The sequence below is a fragment of the Notothenia coriiceps genome, unplaced genomic scaffold (genome assembly GCF_000735185.1).
Source record: "Notothenia coriiceps isolate Sejong01 unplaced genomic scaffold, NC01 NC01_scaffold00009305, whole genome shotgun sequence".
Classification (NCBI taxonomy): Eukaryota; Metazoa; Chordata; class Actinopteri; order Perciformes; family Nototheniidae; genus Notothenia; species Notothenia coriiceps.
Genome location: NW_011342006.1, coordinates 238,339 through 263,320, shown reverse-complemented (window position 1 = coordinate 263,320; position 24,982 = coordinate 238,339). Strand labels below are relative to the sequence as shown.

The following is a 24,982-nucleotide window of genomic DNA, read 5'->3' as shown; positions in this document are numbered from 1 at the left end:
ATGCAGACCAGTCTAACCCGAGTCATTTTAAATAAGCCTCACATTATCGGTGACTTCAGAACATACAAAGTCCCTTGAGGTGCTGTGATTCATCTTTTCACTTTAAACCACATGAACTGAATGCAAATTCCAGATATGCATGCGCCAACTGCTCTTGTGCAGAACATACTAGCCTCCATATGGGAGTTTTTCAGAGCCAGCGTTTTTCATAGGACATCCTGTTATGGTGTATGCATTTGGAATATTGTGCACAGATATCTCACTTTCTCTGCTTTCCTCGTCTGATGTTTGTCTCCATGGGACAACTACAGATACTTTACACTTTGTGGTTGATATCAAAGAGAGCAATAATGACAAATGTCTTTGAAGTTAAGCGGACATCTGACATCAGATTTGCAACATGTTTGACAAGATAATTATCAGCCTAAAACAATTTGCAACAAAAAAGGAAACATTTTTGGATGGTTGAACAATTTAGCATTTTGGCGTTTTTGTTGTAAGAAAGCTATTACAGTAGGGTTGTTTACTTCTTTATAATTGAGTGATCACTAAACAAATATTTAAAACGTTAACAAAACCTTTACCCTGATCTTCGTTAAAATTAGAAACAGGTCTAGGTTTATAATACGTTCAATCATAAGCAGCCATTTCATTTGTCTCTCGTTGTATTATTCAGCAGGTACAAGTTCAGTCTGCATTTTTCAAATCTTCATCCATGGGGTTATTAATCCCTTCCTTTTCAGAACACACTCTTCTCTTGCAATTGTAGTGTGTTTTGATACAAATATAACATTCAGCATCTCTCTTGGCACCTAGTATGACGTTATTTTTGCAGGCGAGAACAATATCCGGAAAATATTCAGACTGTTGCTACCAACCACTTTACCCTTCCAATTATAGCCACACTGTATTTGTTCTAAAGGACCAGTCCTTCAAAAAGGAGCATTAGATATGAGCTAACTGCTATTTTAGTGATGCGCCGATCCTCCACTGGTCAAAACGATTGGCTTAGTATTTCCCCTCTACTACAAGCGTATCACATTTCCCTCTGAAAGCTGCTGAATGATTTCCCCTCTCCCTCTTTTTGTCACTCTTATTTCACGCTCTGAATACTTAGCAGTTAATAGCTTCCCTCCCCTCTTCCCATCGTACCTTTCTCTCACACAGACACACACACACTGTGTTTTTCCCCACACACAACTTTACACCAGTCTTCCCGTAACTCTTCCAGAGCTATCAGAGGAGTCTGAGTTTTAATTTGCGGTTAAATGGCGCCCAACACATGCAGCTTGCTTGATAATTGACTTCACTCAGCTGAAGGAAGGAATGATTAGATCTGAATATCGAGACCATCTTTTCCACTCTGAATGACAAAGGAAGGAGTAAAAGGAGAAGCTCCGATCAGGCATGAAGTGTTGAGAATGTTGTGGAGCACAGGGTGAAAATGTGTTAAGCAGATCACTCCTGAAAGAACAAATAATCTAAAAGTCTAAATAAATGAGCCAAAGCATGATGGGAACGTCCTTGGGAACATGTATTTTATTTGTCATGCACTCACCCCCTCGTGTGCTTGTCAGTATTTTCGTGGTTATCATCATTCCTGTGGAAGGTCCATGATAATGGAGCGGGAAGGCTACATCCATTATTGATCAGAGAAACTGAATAGGTGATCATTCTGATTCCACATCCAGCTCTTTTCGTGTGTGTTTTGTTAATCCCCTTAGATGTTAGCAAAGACAATTTAATAATACAAATCATCTAAAGCCTAATTCACATCTGGGCCGAAGCGTGTGACTGTACAGATCTTTACAAGTCTGGACTGGTCATGTCAGAGGAGATACTTTGGGAGTGAAATGCATTATCTGGTGCGATGATATCCACAGAACTGAGTTTTCCATTGTCGGATAGCGCCTCTGTTGTCCTGAAAACAAGCTTTCATCAGCATGCACCTCCACTGTCGACTTGTATTCACTTCATTAGCAAGCTGCCAGTGCCAAGTCCTCAGACGCTTCTTTTCAAGAATCAATCATGACAACTTAAATGTATATGTGCTTGTGTGGTGCTTTGGTAATCTGTCCGTGTGTGTGTGTGTGTGTGTGGATACATCTGCATGTGATTAGTTACGTGATATGCAATCCACTGTCATGTCTCAGTGAAGCCCGCGCCCCCCGTTAGTCCTCCCCAGCCGTGTTTAGTATTCACAGTGCAGGCGCTGTCGTAATCTGGATTCTCAGGCAGGTTGCTGGGGTTTTTTTTTGTTTGCTCTTATGGCCCTGATAATCTTGTTACACCGCTGTCAAGTGGAGCAGGCTCTCCCGGCAGCCCNACTTGGAACACACACACACATTCCATGTATTGTATGTAATTATTAACAAATGTTCCCTGAAAGATTGTAAAATGTCAATGAAGATGTTAGACTTCGTATATTTGTTAATAATTACATACAATACATGGAATGTGTGTGTGTGTTCCAAGTGAATCTGCGGCCCCCTGGTGGCCAGTACATAAATGATGTGGCCCCCACAACCATCCAAGTTGCCCATCCCTGATCTGAGCTGTTAAGTACATAGTTATTTGACTTTTTCAGGTGCATGCTGTATACAAACCACATCACCTTTATCTTCATATAAGTAATATTTGTACATGCAATAATGGTCCTTATCCAAGATATGTTTCATATGTATAATGAAATATTGAGTGAATATACATAATATATATATATTGTAAATTATGTCAAGTTTGACTATTTACAGTTTGTAACACGTGGATGCAGATGGCTTTGACTTGCCTTCTCTATAGAGCTGATGGTGACACCTGCCGCACAGGACACAATAAGATGACGATCTTCAATGTCTGGTCCTATCTCATCCAGTACAAAAGGGATGATGTGGGGCTTCACGGCCAGGAAGAGAACATCGCTCTTGCTCACTGTCTCTTTGTTGCTTGTTGTGAAATTGACACCCAATTTCTGTAAAAACAAAAGATACACGTTTCTACTTTGTTGGACAGTATAACATGCAAGTAAAGGAATGTTTTCCATCTCAAAAACACACAATTATATAGATAAATTAACAGAATTGTTGATTTACCAAAGTATTGATTACTAATTCTCTACCTACCCTTAGTCCCTGTACTGTGGGGAGATCTGTGTCTGGGGAACTGGCTGTGATTCTGTGGGTGGCAATCACGCCTTAAAGTGGACAAAATCTCCAAAAATCATTTCAGTGTCTGATTGCAATCAACATACACTAACAACACAAGTGCAATCTTTAAAATACAAACATGGTAAAGTATATTTAAAACTCACCTGCAGCTGAGAAGCCTCTGACCAGAGCGTGGGTCAGCTGGCCTGCTCCAATGAAACCCACACTCATTATACCTGTGTGTGTTCAGAGCAAAACTTTATGGATGAATTAATTATCTCTCAACGTAGACAGGTGATAACGACGAAGTCTAACAAATGGTTTGCAGCCTATATCCTTCTGGCAGCCACGTACGTTGTGCTGTAGTAGTAAACAAACCCCTACTTCCGTATTAAGCGAAGCGAACGACATTTATGAATACACGTGGGCAGCAGCCATATTGTTATACAGTAGGTAAACTTACAAATATATCCTGAAGTCGCCGCGAAGTTGACCGACAGCAATCTTTTAACAGAAACACCTGAAATATGTACTCTGTCAACGTGGCTCATCTGTGTCGCGCTCTACTGTAACCTGTTGTGGTATATTTGACTGACAAGTGAATAAGCCAATGAGCATGCACGTTTAGGCAAGACGTAGCGCCCCTGACCAATCACAGAGTTGTTGGTAGTCACTTTGGGGCGGGTTCTTAAAAACCCGAAAGCCTAGCTTCCTCAGGTTTCGCCAGGGTGAGAAAGGTTGTTGAGTATGCCGATAGGTTATAAAATAAACTATCATCTACTGTGGGACATTTTGAAAGGCATGTCCCGGTAAAGAGCTAACACTTTCAAGGAGACAGACAAGTAGTCTGACCGAAGTCGCCTAGTTAACACCCCGGAGTAAATAACATTTTTGCGTTACTCTTCAGTGCCTGAACTTTTTACATTTTGTCTTGTCTATTTATGTCAACAAAACCCAAACCCACCGATGCAGAGAACGGAATTCCTTCCAATGTGAACGGACGAGGGAAAAAATGTCTGAGAAGCATGTTTTCTAACACTGTAGCCTAATCTACAGACACCATGCAGTTTAACATATTTATAAATTACTCTGGTGTGCTATTTAATATTGAAATAGGCTATGTTAATTTCATTTAGCCTACTCAGGCTATGAATCATTACTGCTTTAACAATAAACATAACTACCAATTTCATTGATTTGAACCCTTGCCAATAATGATGTCACTGTTTAGGAAGAGTTGTTGAAAGTGAAAGTAAAGGTTCACATATCAAAACATAACCTTACTCATACAGCAAAGGGCAAATAAATACAATGACCAACAAAACATTCTTTTAGATATTTTATTAAATATGAAACATTATCTATCAGAAATATAACAAAATAAGAGATATCAAACCGTTGGTTGTGCTTTCTCAATTCAAATAAAATGTAATACTGCTGTTAAAGTCTTGTTTTCAAAAAATCATGTATCAGATACATTTAACATTCAGCCGAAGACAGGAAAGCCTGATGACCTTCAACTTTTGCTTTTCATGCAGTGTATGATGACAAACTGTGGGACAAGATACAACAAAATGGTCAAAAAGCTGAACCAAAAGCTATGTTCAGTGCATACTGTAAACTTAGCCTATGCTATTTATAAGATATATCTTCCTTCATTTGAGTAATACAGACATTTATGGTTCAGCCTCTGTAGGCCTACTCTGAGGCTGATTTAACATTAATATTCTAAACATTATCCCACACACCCGTAGGTTCTTCCTGTTTGCAACCAGCAAAGGAATCTGGAGCAGAGGGATGTATTTGGTGCTAAACTGGACAAACTTCCCAGAATCCTCTTTGAACAAAGTTGCTACGATTAGATCGTCGGCGCACCTGGTTTTCCTGGTAAGTCACTGCTGAACCTTGGGAAAAGCCTTTATTTGTTGTTATAATAGGATAATACTGTTAATTTTGCTGCCTACAGGCAGTTGAATTAATACTGATAAAAAAAGTCCACATAGATACGGTAGCATAGATCTATGGATCCAAGGGATTGAGTCCTTCACAGAGACTTGAATGAGGAGAGCAAGGTGGATAGTTTCGAAATGTCTTTATTTGTCTTTGAGTCTATAGTCTTTAGGAGAGGGGGGGTTCAGACAGCAGAGCTGGAGACGAAGCGAATCCTCTGGGAGTAAACAAGGTCAACAAAATAAAGGATCATGTTTACGTTGGTGAACACAGCCACAACGAGTTTACTGTCCCAGGGACATTCTCCGCGTGGGCAATCCTCAGGACGAGTAGAGGTGCCGTACTTCCTGTCAAAGCTGAAGATGGGCCAGATGAGGGCAGTGCTGAGGTAAAGCATCACAGCGAAGAAGGTGTAGACGATCACAAACCGGTCAAAGGGGAACCGCAGGGCAGAGGTCCTACCGGAAACTGTCACTCCCACTACTATGACAGTAATAGTGAAGCACAGGCTGTACACCACCACACAGTACTGAGTGGCAATGTGGAGGGTGTACTCACTGTCATTGGCCAGGGCCCCGAAAATGATACAGGCCACAAAACCCTGGACCACCTTGAGTAGACCGGAAACAGTAGCCATGTAACCCACCACGGCTCCCGTCTTTGCTCGAGTTAGGAAAACCTCAGCACCGTAGGGGAAGCAGCAGACACTGGAGCAGACAGTGACAGCAATGCGGTAGAATTGAACCTCACAGCTTTCATCAGGGCACTCTGTTTGGAGGAAGTAAACAGGGTAGACCACGGAGGCAGTGATATACATGAGTGTTGCCAGCATGGCAAAGGCCACGGTGAAGTTATCCCAGGAAATAGGCATGCATGCGTGGAGCCGTGTGATATCCAGGGTGAACACAACCAGTGTGACAGCAAAGCAGAAGCACCACACAAACATGCAAAATTGTCCATAGCTGGCGCTGTAGCCTGCGCTGTGGGAGACAAGGGCCATTATGGTGCAACCGAGGAGCAGCTGGCACATTCGGGATATACCTAAAGGTGACAGCACAGCTTCTTTGTTGAGGTAGTGTCCTCCATTAGAATCCATCTTGTGTGTCGAGGCTCCCAGAAGCAGCTGTTTTTCTTGGTGAGATTCTTGACGTGCTGTCCTTGTGGCCCACTCTTTTTTTGCTGGGCACAGACTTCACCCTTTCCTTGGTTGCCTTTTTATAGATGGTCCTTAATTATAAATGTCTGTAATGTTCGCCTAAGCTTGCTTTGTAATTACAGTAGTGTGCTTAACATCAAGACACATTTATACACTGTTATGTACAAGTTTGCACAGTAAACGTAAAGGTTATTTATTGAGACCTTAACATAATAATATCTAAGATCTGAATGTATTTTCTTTGCTGCACAAACCTATACATTATGAATACAGAATATTATTTCTGTAAATCATATAACACTGGAATCAATGCTTTTATACAGTTATGTTATAATGAAGAATTTGCTCCTGTTCTTACTCAAAGCTGTAGTGTTTGTCCTCAGAAATCGTGGTTTTTCCTTGCGTGAACTCTTCAATCCCCAAATTGTCCAGTGTATGAAAAGTTCAAAGTGTCGAAGGTCCTCTAAAAGTCATATACAGTGATCAATCTTCCAACAATAGCCGGCAGTGCTGGACAGGTGGACTGGTTTGTTGTCCTGTCAGTCAACTTCCATTACTCCGCAAATCAGTCCTTGTACATTATTCACAGTAGGCCCCCAACTGCCCGTCCAAATAACTCAAACTGTTGGCTCTGTCTCTTGCTCTTTGTCTTGCTGTTTCTGTATCCTTTTCCCTCTTGGATTTAGTCTCCCACTCTTTCTTGCGCACACAAACACACACCCTCTTCCTGCTGTGTGTGTCAGTGCGCACTCAAGGGGTTGTTTAAATGAAAGTTTGTGCCGAGACCAGGGTTACAGGCCCCGCCAGCTCTATAAATAGGGGGTCTATATTCCACAGAAGGGTGGGAGGCTACATGTGGCAGGCAGTATGGGAGTCGTATTTCTAGGGAGCACCCAGGGAGGCTGAGTCAGAGCACCCTCAGAAAGAAACTGGCATTTATGCGCAGTGTAATGACAGGGAGTGAGGCTAAGACTCCCATTAGAGGCAAAAATTACATACAGGGCCAGAAGGATGATTATGTACAAGTGATGGCAGATTAGAGCGATGCATGTGAGAGGGAAGTGGAAATAAATTAGTAGTTACTTAAAATACGCCAACCTGTGATATTAGTATGCTGGGATTTTTGAGTTACAGTGTGCAAGGTGAAAATATTCATTTTAACAGCATGTGAAGTCTGGTTTATTACAGCTTAATCCTTTTTCCACTAATTTGCTATCAGTTGTGTGGTATTCAGATTTCTTGTTGGAGGATGACCATTTCAAATACAAAATAATACAAAAAGATGTTACCTTTCAAAGGTGCTAGAATATAAAAAAAACAACACTTCCTGTTAGTACAGTGACCTATATGTCATGTTTTGTTATGCCCAATTAGCCTGTCCAAACTACAAAATCCATCGATATTGCAAAGGAAACCTAATGGATCCATTATCCATTTTGTTTGAAATAGTCATTAAACAGATAATCCATTGATAACAGTACAGCTGTTGGCTTGATATCAACAGCTTTTCTATGTCTTTCCCCATTCTGACAGTCGTGTTGAAACGTCGTCTCTCCCTTGGACCTAATTATCTTTCAGTCATATGTTTGGCACATTAGAGGATTATGAGCCCAAATTACTTGTGATGGTTAGGGAAGTGCCTTTCATTGACATGTGAGCGCATGTGTGAATAGGTCATTAAAACCCACATTTTAATCAAAATAAATTCATCATAAAAATAGTGAGTGCGGTAAACAGAAGACACAGCTATAGGGGTCACAACATTGTTGTAACATATTAGTTGACATATAAAAGTCACCTTATTAACAGTACAGATTTTTTAACTGTTATGTAAAAGCAGCTGATGGGATATAGGTGTCAAAGCAGAGATTGCTTCAGCAAGTTATTATATAAGACATTTGAATGTATTGTAGAACAGTTCTTTGAAGTTTCACATGACAATTCCTCAGGTATTTCCTGTTAGTTATGGGTAATTATCTTATAAAATAAAAGCCAACATTTCTCGTTTTTACCTCAACTACTTCTTGAAATGAGCCACATTTTTTTTCCCGATCTTTTGCAAAGCTGCTAAAAAAGAAATTGTTGAAAAACCTTTAGCTGACTTTGTATACACTAAGCCTTATATCTATTATCAGATGATGATAGTTATCAGTGGGGTAAAACACTGTGTGGAGCCTGAGGTAGCGGCTGACCTTACCTCCTGCAAGTCATGGAAGAATGGAGAATGTGCAAATACTACTGATGCCTATTCTACTACAACTTCTGCTCTTACAAATACTTCTATCTATAATACAATAACAATAATACTAATAATAATAACAAGACTTCACAGCAATATTTAGCTTGTAGTATATGTAATGTGTCTTTTCTTTTAGTTCTGATACAAAGACATGCAATCAACACAAAGAGAAAAAACAGCAATGTATTTACAATTTACAAAGAATCACTTCTCTGTGTAAATAGCACTTATAAATATGATTTACATAACAAAATAAATATGTAAATTACCAATGTAGCTTGAGTTTCTTTCTGTGAAAAAATATGTTACAGAATAAAATTACTATTAGTAATACCTTTCCTTCTCTGGTGTGATGCAAAATAGAGGTCCTTTGAAAACATCATTTTATAAGGACATCATTAGATACAACACTATCATTATATTAAAAAGTGATCTCTATTATGATATATAAGAAGGGAGTTACAATAGTGAACACTTGAAAGAACCTATACAAATACTCAAAAAATATACAATACACAATATTTGTCTCCCTTTAAATGTTCATTCCATTGATTTGAGGATTGTTACTGACTACTACTGACCCAACGAGAATGAGTACTCAAAGTCTTCAACAGTCTTGTGATGAAATAGGTAAAGATGAGATGTAATGTGGTTTATGTATATCTTATGATAGACTGTTAGTGTTTCCAGGTTAGAACCACGATCAACTTCAAACCACCAAAACCAGACATTGTCTTTACAGCTGTAGAATATATGCTAACTCGTACCGTAATATTTATTTTAATCCATGATAATATCAAAAAGCATATACAAAGTATATGGCATTGTCTGTATTTGGTTCTTGTTTGACTTATTATTCTGGGTACTTTCATTAACAAAGAATAAACAGCCTAACTTTGAGGGTGTGTTAAGTTAACCTGGTCTTTTACCGCAGGCTGATTATAGGAATCTAGGTTTATTTCTATCCTTCTTGCCATTATTTTTTAGACAAATACAAAATGTTTTTTCCGATCCAGTGCCTTCCTCACCTTATCATATGCCCCTGCCTTGATGTAGTTTTTGTGTAATGAGAAACTATTAAACAAAAATAAAAACGTTATATACTCTATAGTGACTAGTTAACAAAGACAGCATCCTTACATCCTTATGGTGTCTCCTCTTTTCTCGTTAAATAATGACAAAATATAATCTATAAAAGTAGAATGAATATAATATAAAAAAACAAAACATCAATGAGCATCCTTAAAACTGGATTACATTCGTGATATTTTTCTTTTTTCAAAGCAAAAGATAATTTAAAAGGAGAGTAGCAGAGAGTTGTGCTTTTTCTTGGTGTTGTGTTGCCCCTGTTACTTGTCACCAGTTGTGAGGAAAGGGATTGTGGGACAAATCTAAGCTCCTGTGAGTGGACTACAGGTAGAATGGGTTGTGAAGGGGGAGTTGGAGGTATCAGACATGGGGGGCCGGCCAGGGAGACCAGCCAGCCGTGGTTGGGCTTAGCTTGGAGATGCTGTGTGTGTGTGTGTGTGTGTGTGTGTGTGTGTGTGTGTGTGTGTGTGTGTGTGTGTGTGTGTGTGTGTTTGTGTGTGTGTGTGTTCGTTCGTTCGTTTAGCTGCCGCTGCTTAGCATGCCCAGTAGCTTGCTGGGGTCCATGCCCTGCTGCTGAGCCATCTTCTGCACATCGAAGCCCATGTGCATGAGGAACTGAATGACGTTCATCTCTTGTCCTGTGAACTGGTCTCGGATGGTGGGGCAGGTGGGGTTGCAGTGCGGCCACGGGCAGCTGTCGATCAGATGAACGGGGCAGCCCTTGGGTGGAGCTTTGTTGTTCCTGTTGTCGTTCAGGCTGCGGTCCCAGCAGTGCAGAGCTCGTGGCAAAGAGGTGCCTTTAACCTGAATGTCAATCCAGTAACTAGAACACAACACAAGAGGGCGCTGTCAGCTCACAAGTAGAGGATGTCAAACACAAAGCTTAGTGCTCCGTGATATTGAAACACTAGAAACAGCAGGTTTGAAAATGTATACTTACTTTCTGGTGATAACTTCATGTGAAAGGCAGGCTGGAGCAAACATAGCTCTAGAAAAAAGAATGAAGAAAACAAAACATTAACCAATTGAAACATTAACCAATACTTGAATGGTCTTCCTAAAAAGCAGAAAAATGTTCTTACGGGACATCTTTGAGTGTGTTCCTCAGCTCAATGCCCAGATTTTGAATGTAGCGCCACTGGCCCTCCTGCACAGGCTGGCCTGTTAGCTGGATGTTGTCTACTGCCAACTGGGCCTCGTCAAACAGCCACTGGACAACAAAAACTGGGCCTGCACAGGGAGAATGGAAGAAGAAGATTAATATAGGTTCATAGTGTGCATTTACAGTGCGGCTGCATACTATATTATTATTTGAATAGTTAGCCTACTTCAATGTCAACTTGCACAATAAACACATCGAGAAAAGACTGTTAAAGTCCTTTAAGATATTTAGTTGAAGTAGAAGAAAACTTTTGATTGGTGCCTTTAGTGTTTAGTTCAGTGTATAATAAAAGAAAGTTAGAAATATTTATTTAATCAACAATACATTTGACGAACTTTAACAGTAGGCTATAGGCAGAACTCTTAATCTATTTTCGGTTTATTCAACACACGTAATATTGCTAGTGCATTTTTTTCCTCCTATAATGCATAATAAGCAGTCTATTATGCAAACAATCTGCTTATTATTATGCCACACAAGTATGTTGGGCTTGCATGTACAGAAGGTACATTTTACATAATACAGAATGAGACCCCAAGCTTACTTTTTATCGATGGGAAGACTCTATATCCAAAGAAACAGTTCCACTCCTCTCCTTCATGGGTTTGCCTGCACCTCTCTGGAACCACTCCTCCCCAGTACCTGATGAGCAGGTGAGAAAGACAGATAGGACATGATGTCTATGTTAGCAACCTTACTGAAATAAGTCCATCCTACACATTCTTCAATGATAATATCACCGGCTCCCTTACTTGATGCCTCTCTTGATGGTCTCAGTGGGGGCGCAGGTGATGGCGTCCAAGCACTCCGTGCAGTCCGTGCAGCTGTACTGCTTGTTGTCCAGGAACCAACCAGAATCAGACAGGCCTCGCACTTGTATCCCAGTATGCCCCAGTCCCTCCAGCAGCTCCGCCACATGGTCCACGTTCAGAAGGACCCCAGTACCACCAGCACTGCACTCATGAATACGACATACTTATCAGTACATTTGAATCAAATGAATAACATTTTCTATTTGAAAATCACAATATCCACACACCTGCTTCCTGCTAATAGGAGAACTTTGGCGTTGTCCAGGCCTTTGTTCAGCAGGTCCTTCACAACCTCCTGTATGATCAGTGAGCCCATGAAGGCATAGCCACCTACACACAACACAAAGACATTAGAATGTCCCTTTTCTCAAAGAGGGTTACATGTCACGTTTGTTTTGATGATTCACTCGTGTCTTACTCTGCTCTGTTTTGGCTGTAGCGCCACTCCACACATCACTGGAGCAGTACGGGATGAACCTGCGCAACCAAAACAAAGTTAAAAAGCTGCCGGGCCATGATTATAAATCAAGCTTTGATAAACACACAAACATGAATCAACTTACACCATGTTGGCGTTCCACCAGTGAGGGTTTTCCTCGGGCAGCGGAGACAGGATCCCTGTGCCTGCAGCAGAGACAGATCAACATGTATCATTAGCCATCCTGGCACTCCCAGACACATCCTCTTCTTCCTCATCATCATTACCACATGGATTACAGTTATTACACTGAAATGAGAGAGGGTGAGGCGTCTCTGTTCCTACAGCAGCGGGCGCCAGGTAGCCCTACACCGCAACTACATTATGACGGGGTGACAGATACATCCGATCCTTTAAATTACTGGGACATTACGGTGGGATCTGGCTTCTTTTTCTACCATGTTGGGGGTCAGGACTTGCTATAGCCGTTGGTGGAGTAACAGTGGTGCTTATAGCAGAGTAGTGGTTGGAATACAGAATAGCTGATGCTGACCTGTTTTAGTTTGGGGCCACGTGGATGAGCTCATCAATCTCCTCATGGTCTCGTATCGGCTGTCACAGTTCTCCTTGTTGAAGCAGTACCAGCCACCTGGATATAAACACACACCAAAAATATATGTGTCATTCTTAGTCTACAATTACTCATTATTCTAAATGTGGGCATGAAAGGAGAAACATAATGAAATTAGATAAATGAATACTCACCCTCTAGGAATATCAACCACCGTCTGCTGCCTCGAGACTCTTTCAGGTAGTAACTATTAGAAAACAAAGAATAATAAATTATAGCCGACAAAAATATGATTCTATGTTCCTCAAGGTTTATTTACCGCCAACATAATAATCTATTCAAACAACAGAAAGATACAACCACATTCCACAGTTGTGTGCTTCAGAGAGATGAGGTAAACACCGAAAGCAATACCCGCACTGTTTCTACCATCTGTGACGGTATCCAAGCATGAAATATAAACACATACCACGTGATAATGTTAATCTTAGCAACGATATCTTGTTGATTCCTATCTCTCAAAGGTGACGGATGGGAGCAAAAATGAAATTCTGCCCAGGGACAACAGAGAACAATGCGTTTTTGTGTGTTTATAGTTTTTTCTCAGGAAACTGATATGGTGATCATACGGGCGATACACCGTCCCCTATCCTTTGTTTGTGCTGTAGATGCCAGTAGATGATGTTCCTCATGTTTAATGCAACACTGGTAAGTAATCATAGTCTCATCACTCTGAGCTCATCCCATATCAACACATGACATTGATAAATCAAGGTTCCAGCCCATAGAGATAAGAGATAAGAGATATGAGGACATTTTTGACGTATGTAGTTGTCAAAACCTTTATCCCAAAATGCCCCTCAGATCCAACCTGGGTAAGTGATATTATTTTTGCCAGGCTGTCTATACAAATAAGTTAATACATGTCACAATATAAGATGTGTGCTGTATGTTAACAGCCCAGGAGAAGGCAATGCTAACATGATTCTCCCATACTGATGGATGTTCTCAAGGCTGACACATCATCCTTTTTGCAACAGGATTTTGTTTCAAATAATAATACCAGATCATAGGACTTTCTAATGTGTAGAGTAGCTTTAGCCACATAATCCAGATGTTACGAATGTGCTTCTGTTATTCTAACGTATCAGTGTTCACCGCACTTCACCAATGACTAAACTCCACGGATTGCCAAAAACATGTGAGTTACTTAAAAAAAAAAACAGCCTTGGCTGGAGTTCTGAGCTGTATGCCCAGACTCTGAATCACACTTTGGTTGCATATAATATATTGTACAGTCATTAATGTAGGCTGAGGATGGTATACTCTATTCACTACTTCCAATAACAACGTGAAGGCATGCTAGATCAACCCACTCACGGTAACAAGTACAACTCCGGAACATCAGAGTCAAACAGTGAATTATTTTCTCATTGCATTGTTGTTAATCTGTCATGTGATAAAATACCTCTCGGAAAATACTGTTGGCAGCTGATGGATAAGCATCTAAACTGACTGACAAGTGACTGAAACGCCATCTGCCAGTCACCATCCCTAGCTGCATATCTAGAGGGTTAAGAGCTTTACCCCGCTAACAGACCTCTCTTTCCACCAGGTAATTTGAGGTTTTACAGGAATTAGACAGGATACTAAATCCATAAAGAGAAATGTATAGAGAAAAGCCCTTTTAATCAGGTCTGCCCATCACTGAACAGGTCCCAGATCATTTCTGATGCACAGGCATCAAAGCCTCCAGATACAACATTAACAGTAAAGCTTTTATATAATACTTGCAAATAATAATGCCTATGATAAGAATTCAGCAGTGCTTTATATTTTCCTATATCAATACTAAATTAGGGGCACATCACAGTTTTTATGAGGTTTTCAAACTCTTTTATTGTGATGCAGAAGAATACATTGGCAGTTTGAGGCATTTAAGAAGTATAATAAGATTAATTATATCTTTTACACCTGCGTTTTATTTGATTCACCCCCTCCTTCCATGACTAAATGTGCATATCAATATTACATTTATAAAAATATATTTTTGGAATTTCAGCTCCTGATTTGACTTATTTCAAATTGAACATAACAGAGAGTACTAAGCATTATGCAATATGAGAGGCAGTGCATCTGTTTGATATACTTTTAGTGTCTGATTACCCCATTAAATAAAAACACTACAAGGAGCCATTGACATCAAATTCTAAAGTAGCCAAGTAGACAAGACATCAGAGGTTGAATTTAAACTTTCTGCAGAGCAAATCCTGCATTCTAATTTGAAGCAAAGGAAATGAAGCATAGGCCATGTGGCTATCCGCAAATTTCACGCTTCACTGACACAAAGCAGCTGTTTATCTCATGCCGTTATTCTGTCCTAGGACATTGCTCTCTTTTTTAACCCCCCCCCATTTATTTTGTTTATTTTTGTCATTGTACAGATTTTCTATTTCTTTTTCAAGATTACCATTTTTTAACATAAGCCATAAACCAGGGTGGAAAAGGAGAGCTTCAGTGCGCACACTCGCCGCCTCAGGCCAGATACATGTGGGTTACTTCGGGTAGCAGGATGACCAGCGAGACTCCCCGCTGAAGTAAATAACAATTCATTCTAGCCTCAGGGCGCACACCTGACCCTGCTCTGACCTGCCGGTGATCCAATCGTATGGGAATCATGATCGATCACACTGTGTATTCTCAGTTGGTACATACCCCGCAGGACTCCCATCGTTGCAGGTGACTGATGTATTCTCCAAAAAGTTGAGCTTCATGTCATAGTCGAGCTTCTGCGCCGAACACGGGTAGAGGGACTGCGCAAGGTTCTTCACCTGTGTCATGAAGTTATCCATGTTCTCCTCCACGGCGGTGAAATCCAGAGGGAAGCTCTCCGTGGTGTCCCCCCGGTCCGCCCGGTATGTGGGAGGAGGTGGCGAGCGGCGTGGTTGTGGGTTGCGGCCACCCCGGAACCTCCGTGCGCAAAGAACTCCGGACTGCATCAGCACCAGCAACAGCATTGATGAAATCATTCTGATGGCTGTCATCTTATCCCGGTGTTAAATGTCCAAATGCAATGTCTCGTCAGGGGAACTCAAACTTTTACTGATGGAGCTGAGAAATAAATGACGCACGGTTTAAAATACGCCTCAACTCTTGTCATCAACTCCAAGCAACGGTTAAATGTTAACTGAAGTCGTTTTAGAGCAACACAGTAATCAACTGAATTATCTGGATATATTTCAAACTTTAAAAGAGCCTACAAATATGTGCCCATCTATCTAGTACAACTCAAGCGCTGCTGGACCAAGCGCACAAGCTTGTACGACAACATTCGTGCCATGCTCTTGTATTTTATTCAAACTTTCCCCCCTTGTGTGTCCGTCCAGCCAATCGCAGGCGCGGGGAAGGACTCAGGGCATGATCAAGCGTGGCAGACTACCCCCCTTTTTTTAATTTATAGAGGGGAAAAAAATGTCCATGCGTCGGTTCTTTTGATCCGCGATGTTTTATTTGATGTGGTGGCTTTTATTGGCCTTGAAATGCCCATTTCCCATTCCACCACACATTTATGAAGTGAGAATAGTTACACACTTTCCTGAAAATCAAGTGGGGAAAAACAAAAGTCGTGCTGAGATCCAACAATATTTGACCGTGAAAATAAATAATAATCTCAACAGACTTTTCATGTTTAAATAAAGTAACATCATTATTGTATATTTCATTTATTTTATAAGGCATTTAAATCCATCAGAGATTCCTACACCTTACACAAAACCCACAAACTCCTCCTTAAAAGGAGTTCTGATTTGAGTTGCTCTTGTTTTCTTAAGGTTTAGAAAAAGGGACTTGGACACTTGTTTTTTCTTTTTTTGTATCCAGACGGGGCCTCCAGAGATCAAAGCAACCATCACTCTTTCTCCCCCCTCTCCTCGCCTCCTCCCTCCCACTTCAGTCTCTTCCAAACTTTCCGAGTCTACTGTATATTTTAAGTCGAGCAGAGCATCCTGATGGGGAGCCAACTTTTTAACACAGGAATGCCTTGTTACGGTTGAGGTAGGCTTCCCTTGAACAACCTCTCATTTTAAGGACACATTTAAGTTAAAAGAGTAGCCCGCAGTGATTGCATAAGAATAACAGTGATTACTCATCACTGTGACACTTTGTGGTGACTTTTGTCTTTGATTGAGCTCATTCTTCTCATGTGAGACGCACTGACTTTTTGAATTAGTGTAGTTGTAACAGACTGGGTATTACTGTCACTACCTACACATGTATAAAACCAACAATGTGCTAACTCTAGAGCAGTTTAAGAGGATAATACTTATCTTGTGTTGTATGTATCTCTGAGCCGTGGTAAAGTTGCTGTCATACGCAGACTCAAAGCTTATTGATAATGTCTTATTGATGCGGTCTCTGTTTTGGCAGTGAGATTGGAAAGAGCCCTGGGGCCTGATATGGGGGTACTGTTTATTCAGATAACTATTGTGTGCTGTCTGTCAAAAACATTGATAGTAAATCTACCAAAAAGAACACATTTGGACATTTTTAAACATGCTCACATAATTGTCAGCTCAACAACATAAAAACAGTTTCACAACTTCTTAGAAAAATATCCTTTTGGTGGTAAATCGATGGTCCTAAAGGGTGCAAACTGTTCTGAACCAGGTAAGATGGATATGAAGTCAGCAGCAGGACCGATGGTATTCATTGGGAACTTCAAACAGATGCTTGTATAGATTAAAACATGTGGTAGGGCCCAGGAGGAGAGGCTCTGTCACAGATTGAGTCTAGTCACTTTGACCCATACCTCCCTGTTTTATCACACGTCATCCCCAAAAATGTAACCCTTAAATCACTCGCAGATGGACGTTGGCCTCTGACACACACGCTACCATGAAGAGATGCCCCGGCGGTGTGTGGAAACGTCCACCAACCCAGTTAGTGAAAAGTGTGAGCGGGAGATGCCCGCACTTCGACTGAACTAGACGTGTAGATTATGTGTTCCATTTCCATACAGTATGAGGCTGGAGACAGAAACGCTGGTTAGCCTTGCTACTGTTGGTGCACAGTGGTTTGTCCTCTACTGTGCACCTTGTTTGAACTCCAAGTGCTAAGCCCTTCTGGCTTTCACTGGTAATTCTCTCTCTCTCCCTTTTTTCTTTGCCTCCCACCGTTTGTGTGTAGCGCAGACACAAATTTAACCATGCAAGTACGAACGGATTAATCCCAGAATTAGGTCATTAGAAAATGACCCAGCTGTTCTGATGGCAGTCCCTCAGAAGTGCCCCTGTAGCCCCCACCCTGACTCCAGGCCTCCTGTGAAAGTCAAAGCTTGTCTTTCATCTCCGATCAGTTGCATGTGCCCTCACAGATCCACAGGTTTTACTGCTTAAGTCTGGGCTGGCAGCATTGATCATGTGACCGTTGCCTGCCTAGCGTTTAGACACATCATAGCTCTGGGAGCGCTCTTTCTGTCTCCACAGCCTGCCAGTTCTGCTCACACATCCCCATCGTCCGTCTCCCAATGCCTGTTAGTTTTGATTTGCTCATGCTGTTGTCGAGGGTCCATCCGTGATCATCAAATCCCACTAGTTGGAACTGTTAGGTCAGGTTACATCAAAGAGATCAGGAGGGATCAGCCTCTTGAAAGGGACAGGCTCTGGCTCATATCATCAGAAACAGGTGGAGGTCCTCATTGGAAGAACAAAGGAGAGATCACCATCTATAAAACTTTTATATTTCATAGAAGACTTTCTTTAAATTCCCTTACATTGCCACCCCTCTCCTACACAGAGCATTAGCACTAGTCAGCACCAGCATAAAACATAAGATATCAGGTTAGGGATTGTGGGACTCAACCGCAGCAATAAAGCCCATGAAGGTCACACAGCAAAGCCTGGGACTTAGTGGTATCATGCCACAAAGTGTTTAAGTGTGGAAATCTGCTAAAAGCCAGGACGAAAAAGGAACTGGAAATGCATGGGATAGGACTCAGGTGTTCTGAGTTAGTTAAAAAGTTGTTGAAACCTTCAGAAGTTTTGAGTATATTGTAGTAATTTCTCCTGTAGGGTGTACCAGGTTTTGACATTTTTTTTATTGCCTGTCTCAGGATTAGATTCAATATTGTAGATATTTGTCATGCAAAAACTATTTGTTTGCATTATTTGAAAGACAGCCTCATTAACAGGTTAATCTGACATAAATGTTAGAGAGCTGTGACGTTTTCCGCTTTCCTCCCATGTCAAAGCATTTTAGCTTCTGTTCTCTGTCACTTTGAGGCAAACCTTCAGAAGCAGGTCCCCTTCATTTCATGTTGAAACTATTGTTTAAAACGCAAAAACAAACATGTACAGAGGCTTTGGGTGTCAACACACTGTAGAGTTCCTTTCATGTGCCCCCACCACATGTTCCTGATATTACCCAGAGAATCTGTAAACAACCTTGATCCTGACTTAAGTCAAGAGGTGCCATCTAAGATGTGGATGTAAATGGGGAGTAAGAGAGAATAAGAGAGACTGGAGACATCTGTCGAGCAGGCTCTCATTTCGTAAGAGGAGGCTGTGTATTGGTTACAGATGATGCCCTGTTTGATAAAAATGTACTCTTTCAAGATAGGACAACTTGCATTAGGGGTCTCTCGTTCACCAAGGGGTAATCAAATAGTTCAGCTGACAGGTCAGCTGTTTGTTGTTGATCTTTCACCCGAATGATGGTCACAAAATAGCTGTTGTTGCCTGTAAACAGTTCTGTCAGGTCGTTCATACTAAGCGAGATGGGCGTTGTTGTGTGTGTCAAGGTGGGGGTGCGTGCATGTTTTCCTGCATTTGTGTAGGAATGTGTTGTTGTACAGGAGATTTAGTGAAGTCAAACGAACCTCCTCAGAGGTAACGGTGCGCGAGTGTTCGGCCTTCCTCTGGAGGCGTTTTCCATCCATGCCTCGAGACTGAATCACCCTTTGCAATGCCCTCTGCCAGGTAGCGACAGAGCAGGGAGCAGAGACCAATTACCATTGGAAACCTGCTATTATTATCATCAGAGAGGCGGCAGCCCTCCTTCCCCTGCGCCTATTCTCATCTCCAGCGAGACAGGATGAGAATCAAGCCCTTTTGTCTCGGAAATGTTTATTTATGCCAGAGATTTGCCAAAGGACATGGAAAAGCCCTTATTACAGGTCATGACAGTAGAGCCACAACACACGATTCATTTTCTCTCCTTTAACCTAGTTGTCTCTATGGGGAAATGCTTTTGAAGTCCACACCCTGCTGTAAAACATGGTCCTTATTCAATTATGTGAGAGCTGTATTTGAGGCTGTTTCCAGAATCTGTGTAAAAGGAATCGAGGATTTCCATTATGTTTTTGAACATTTCTGTTTTGTGGAAAATACAGATATAAAAAAGAAAAAGTTGTTGACATGAAATCTAAATCGATGTTCAGTCAAAACTCCTGGTGCCAGTTTTTCAAACAGGGAATAAGAACTGATCTACACTAAAGGCAACATTTGTTGGAATTATTAACTAAAAAGTGGCATAGTCTTAGTAATAATCCCTGTCTGGGAACTCTGCCCATAATGTTGTGAGTACACGGTATGTCTTCCCTCCACCGAGCCACTGGGACACTATTAGAGCATGGCACAGGCCTTATTATTTTTGACACTCTCTTAACACCAAGCAGCCGCTTTCTTTTATCCTCTCAGCAAGAAGATGAGACTACTGTAATCGAAGAAGACAATGATCAGTGCCAGCCTCTTGGCCTGGCCTGGTACCTGCTTTGATGTCATATTTTGGTGTATAAGCGGGCTGTGGCCCATGCCAAAAAGCACCCATAGTCGCCAACTGTCTGACAGGCTGCCTTTCATCAGAATGACATCACTCTTCTACTTGATTTTTTCCAAAGGCTCTTCCAGGCATGGGAATTTTCTCCTAGGAATCTGAAATCATCATCCCACGCCTTTACACCCTTAGTCTCAAAATAAAAGAAACACACATCTGAGACATACATAAGCGCTTGTGTGGCATACATACAGAAAGTAATTGTACAGTCACTGTTAGCAGTGTGAGTTAGTTGCCCCAAGATTTTGCCAGGCATTTCTGAAGACTCTTTAATGTAGAGATGCTAGGGAAATAGAGGAAGCTTTGCTCTCCCTGATTTTCTGTTCAAAGGGGAAGAGAGAGAAGTGATAGATTAAAAGGTTGAATCTGAAGTGTTTGCTTTTGGAAGAAATTGAGGAAACTGCTGTGTGGTGGATATTTATATCCAACTTCTCTGGCTGGCAGCATTACCACTCTGCCCAGCGTCGGCTTCACAGGAGCGCTTTCTGTCTTCACCTGTAGGTCACGAGCGGACGCCCTCCCCACATCACACACTCTCCTGTGGACTCCCCAAGCATGAAGAGGTGTGTGCAGCCCCTGACCGTCCTTTCTCCGACTGGAAACTAGAGTTAAGGATTTCCTAGAGACGTTTTTTTTCTCCAAAGGATTAGAGAGTGTGTTTGTTTTTGTTTTTTAAAGAAAGGATGTAGAGAATGACGCTACATAACTCATGTTGCTGCACTGCTCTTTGATGTAGTCGGATGCATACTGTAGAGCACATATCCTCTTACAAACAACATTTGGTATAATTATCACTGTGCGATGTAATTAGAAACATTGACTGAGATACATGAAAGTTGATTTAACCGAGGTAAAATAGAGACTTCTTAAGTACCACCTAAGCCATTGAAATCTGGGTGTCTTCCCCGCAAAGATGTCCTCTTTGCTCATGAGGTCACATGTGGTCGGCCTTTTCAAAACAAGGTAACATATCTGTTTGGAAATATGCAACACCCACTTCCCTTTCTCTTGCGGCAGGAAGAAGGTGGTCATTTATGGAATGAAGAAAGTGTTACTCAGGCTTTACTCACAAAGGGTTTATGAAGAGCTGTCACTGCCACACATCTTGTTTTTGTGATGCAGATTACTACCAGCACCTTCGCTATGTCTCACTGGAATCAGGGAAAGGGGGCTTGTTTTTGACGCACTCCTAAAAAGGGTAGATACATGTTGACTTTATATAGGTTGTTAGTCAATCTATGAGTAATTCCACATTAGTCTCTTCCCTGTACTGTAGGTCTGAAACTTAGAAAGTTACAAATGAAAATAAAGAAAAAGTAGAACTAAATACTTCTATCAAGTAATATTCCTAAAGTAAGGTCTACGAAAACAATTAAGCCGGGAAAATAAAGCAAAATTCCTTCAAAGCGAATGCTCTCACATCTGGAGGACAGGTGTCAGCCTAATTCACATGTGTCAGAACTTTCTCCTTAATTTACTTATTTAAGAGTCCACAAAAGCGAGAGGGAAGTGGTTTGTGTACCTCTGGATTTTATATGGGACAATATTCAATTTTTAGGAAACCTTAAATGCATGGTTATTGGTCTAAAATGAAAGCATGTTGGGCAGGTAGAGGAGAGGACAACTGTAACGTGTCTGAAGCGTAACCTGTTCTCCGGCCCTAGCTTTGAAACCAGATGAAGATCGGCTGCAGCCCTGAAGTCATTACACCTTCAAAGGTAATTAACACATGGCTTTTGTTTGGGCCCGATGAGCCCCAGATTATGTAGGTACAGATGGTCAGGGGGGGGGCGGACGACAGATACCTAGAGCAAGGTGTGCTTGGATGTGCTTTCATGTCAGCAGGAAGTGCTTGACCCCTGGCCCCCTCGTGACCTCAAATCTAGGCTGTCAACGCCACTTCCCTGAGTGCCCTGTAGAGATGAACATGTGGACAGAGACAGGGGGCCTGCGGACCCCTGCGCGATGAGCAGGAGAACCTCACTGGCATCTCAGCCGGGATTCCTTTTTTGCCCATTATGCTAATATAAGAGGTTATGTAAGATCAAAGGACTGTTTTATACATTTTTTCTGAGGTTTTCTGACTAAAAGTGCAACAGCAGTGGGCGGAGTAAGAGCACATGAGCTGGAGATCAGAAAGGCGTTTCTTAATATTCATCACAATGAGCAGTTTTTTTGGATAATTTCTGCTTTAATTTTTTGAAGCACACTTTGACTTTGTTCTAAAACCTACAACCTGGCATATTTTTCTCGAGGTAAATCGCAGCACTTTCTCTCTTCTTTTGCCATCTAAAGAAAGACATTTGAGCCGCTTTTTCCCACCAAAACCCTCTGATTTCTCTCCCAGTACAGATACAGTGACCTGTGTAGCATCCTATACATCATGTAAGTGATTACTCTGATACCATCATTGTTTGATCGGTTATAAATTCTGTTTTATAAGCAAAACTTGAATCTCTGATAGCAGATATTTGCATTTAAATGAATTATGTTCGAGTGGGCTAGGTTAACAATCCATGTGGAGAGCAAAACGGGCAAAACAAATGTAACCAAAAGCAATCTTTTGAACCAATTGGGTTTGACGCCAAAACTCAATTGTACTTTATCAGCATGTAACCTGGTGACAGTTTGTTGGGAACTGGAGATCCACTGGTTCAAGTCCCTGAACGGATCAAGTACAGAGAGTGGACTGTTACCTGAAGAGGTGCCAGTTTGCTTCCTGGACACGGCCAAAGTGTCCTTGAGGTCTTGGCCCGTGGTGGATAGTTTACAGGTGCTTGGTGGTAGAGACAGACTAGTTTTATCCTAGTTTGCAGTTTTTAGGCTAAGCAACGTTTACTGTACAGTGAAGAGAGTGGTATGATTTCTAAGCTAGAAAAAAGAAATACGAATATTCCCCAAACTGTTCCTTTAATATCCTTTTCCAAAATCAAAGGATAATATATAATAAATACAACATAAAGTCCATGTTATAATTTAGGAGTAATGGAGTATTTTCATTGTTGAAAAGTACCCTTATAACCCAGCCTCATGATTGATGGTGCAATGATTCTTTGCTTGGACATTTGTGTTGGTTTGAGTCATTGTGAACTCTGATTCTAGTAGGAAAATAATTAAAGTAAATCTTATCTTAGGGAAGATACATTTCTTGGTAAAAATTGATACTTTGATGCTGAATTCACAATGTATTAGATAATCATGTAAAAGCACAAGAAGGTGGTTCAATTCAGATTCAGGTAGCAGTAGTAAACCATACTCAACATATTGTCGGTTGGACAGCTCCAGATCTCCATGATCTGTGCCACTGCAGGCATCAAACACACATGCAGAGCCATATATACACAGGCACAGTGATCCCTACAGTTTAATATGAATGATCTCAAGCAGACACTTGGATCCGTGGGTCAGCAGTCTGTCTCAGGAGAGTGTTTGATGATTGCGTTTTATTGTTCCAGAAGGTCAAGATCTTCAAAGCACTCCTTCTGTTCTCCACAGGGCACCCGGGCAGCAGCTGTCGGAATACACTCGGCTTTGTGTTTTTATATGAGAGAAGAGGTAGGTCAAGCCCACTCTCACAGAAATGTTTTTACTGGGGGGTAGGCACTCAGTGGACACCATAATATTGTTGTTCTGCCCTTTTGTGCTGGAGAGCCGGGAGCGTGTGAATCCTGTTGAATGGGACGTCACCTCTCCCGGGTCTGACGCTGATCAAATAGCCTTTCTGGAATGATTCAGCAGTGTCCTTATGTTCGGGAATGAATGTGTATGTGTGTGAATTGTTACAGACAAAAGAGACCACCACTTGGGATTTAGATCAAATGTCTTCCCTCTTGTGCTCCTATAATGCACTGCATAAGAGCTTATGCACTAAAGCAACACCAAAGTACAACCAATGTTATTTTGACAGGTGTACACAGCAGATAATCTGACCTGACTTGATGCTCTTGGTAAACCCTACCAAAACACACAAGATATTTTCCTTGTCATATCATTGGCTCAATGGCTCCCATAAAAGGTTCCTGCTCGTTGCTGTATTAATTTACGTGCGTTTACATCTGTAATTTGATATTTCCAATGCTACAAATAACTTTACACATTAATAATTATGGATACTTTAATGATACACAAGCGTCTTGGAAAACTGAGCTTCACTTTTAAGGAACGATCTTATTTAACCTGACAAGAATAAAGGCACATCTGAAAATGAAGACAAAGCGTGAGAGAAAGGCCCACAATGCATTGTTCACTTATAGCCCTTATAGCCACATATTGTCATCTTGGCAGCCTGACACAGAATGCAGTCAATAAAAGGAGTGCGGAAGTTTAGGATAATTGTTTAATAAAAAAATATGGGGTTAGAGCTTTCTTCAAGCTCCACCACTGGGACAAAGCAGAGCTAAAACTAACAATAAATATTGTTTTAGATGCGTCTTCGTGCGATCAATTATAAATAAATAATCACGACACATTGTTATCTGATCACTCAAACCATTTGCCAAGGTGGTCTGGGATGCATTTGACCACATTTCTTTTGTGGTGTAAACTTTATTGCATCCTAATGCGTCTCAAACAAAGACACTCTGCTTTTGTTCCTCCTGGGTGGTGGTGGCGA

At 41.2% G+C, this 24,982-nt stretch overlaps 3 protein-coding genes across 3 annotated transcripts; all 3 read right to left on the bottom strand.

The window, feature by feature from the left end:
* Positions 1 to 2,728: 2,728 nt before the first annotated feature.
* LOC104945233 (pyrroline-5-carboxylate reductase 1, mitochondrial-like) lies at positions 2,729 to 3,728 on the bottom strand. Its single transcript, XM_010770872.1, has 4 exons — positions 3,607 to 3,728; positions 3,308 to 3,379; positions 3,120 to 3,190; positions 2,729 to 2,968 (listed from the first exon to the last, which is right to left on the bottom strand). The coding sequence occupies exons 1-4, from the start codon at positions 3,692 to 3,694 to the stop codon at positions 2,744 to 2,746; spliced, it is 456 nt and encodes a 151-aa protein (XP_010769174.1). The 5' UTR covers positions 3,695 to 3,728; the 3' UTR covers positions 2,729 to 2,743.
* A 1,490-nt stretch (positions 3,729 to 5,218) lies between these two features.
* On the bottom strand, positions 5,219 to 7,034 carry myadml2 (myeloid associated differentiation marker like 2). The gene has a single exon (XM_010770871.1). The coding sequence runs from the start codon at positions 6,187 to 6,189 to the stop codon at positions 5,278 to 5,280; it is 912 nt and encodes a 303-aa protein (XP_010769173.1). The 5' UTR covers positions 6,190 to 7,034; the 3' UTR covers positions 5,219 to 5,277.
* Positions 7,035 to 10,092: 3,058 nt separating this feature from the next.
* On the bottom strand, positions 10,093 to 15,605 carry notum1a (notum, palmitoleoyl-protein carboxylesterase a). The gene is made up of 11 exons (XM_010770870.1): positions 15,256 to 15,605; positions 12,735 to 12,787; positions 12,523 to 12,618; positions 12,115 to 12,175; positions 11,970 to 12,028; positions 11,779 to 11,881; positions 11,492 to 11,692; positions 11,284 to 11,381; positions 10,660 to 10,807; positions 10,518 to 10,565; positions 10,093 to 10,400 (listed from the first exon to the last, which is right to left on the bottom strand). Exons 1-11 carry the CDS (start codon positions 15,582 to 15,584, stop codon positions 10,097 to 10,099), a joined length of 1,500 nt encoding a protein of 499 aa, XP_010769172.1. The 5' UTR covers positions 15,585 to 15,605; the 3' UTR covers positions 10,093 to 10,096.
* Positions 15,606 to 24,982: the final 9,377 nt, after the last annotated feature.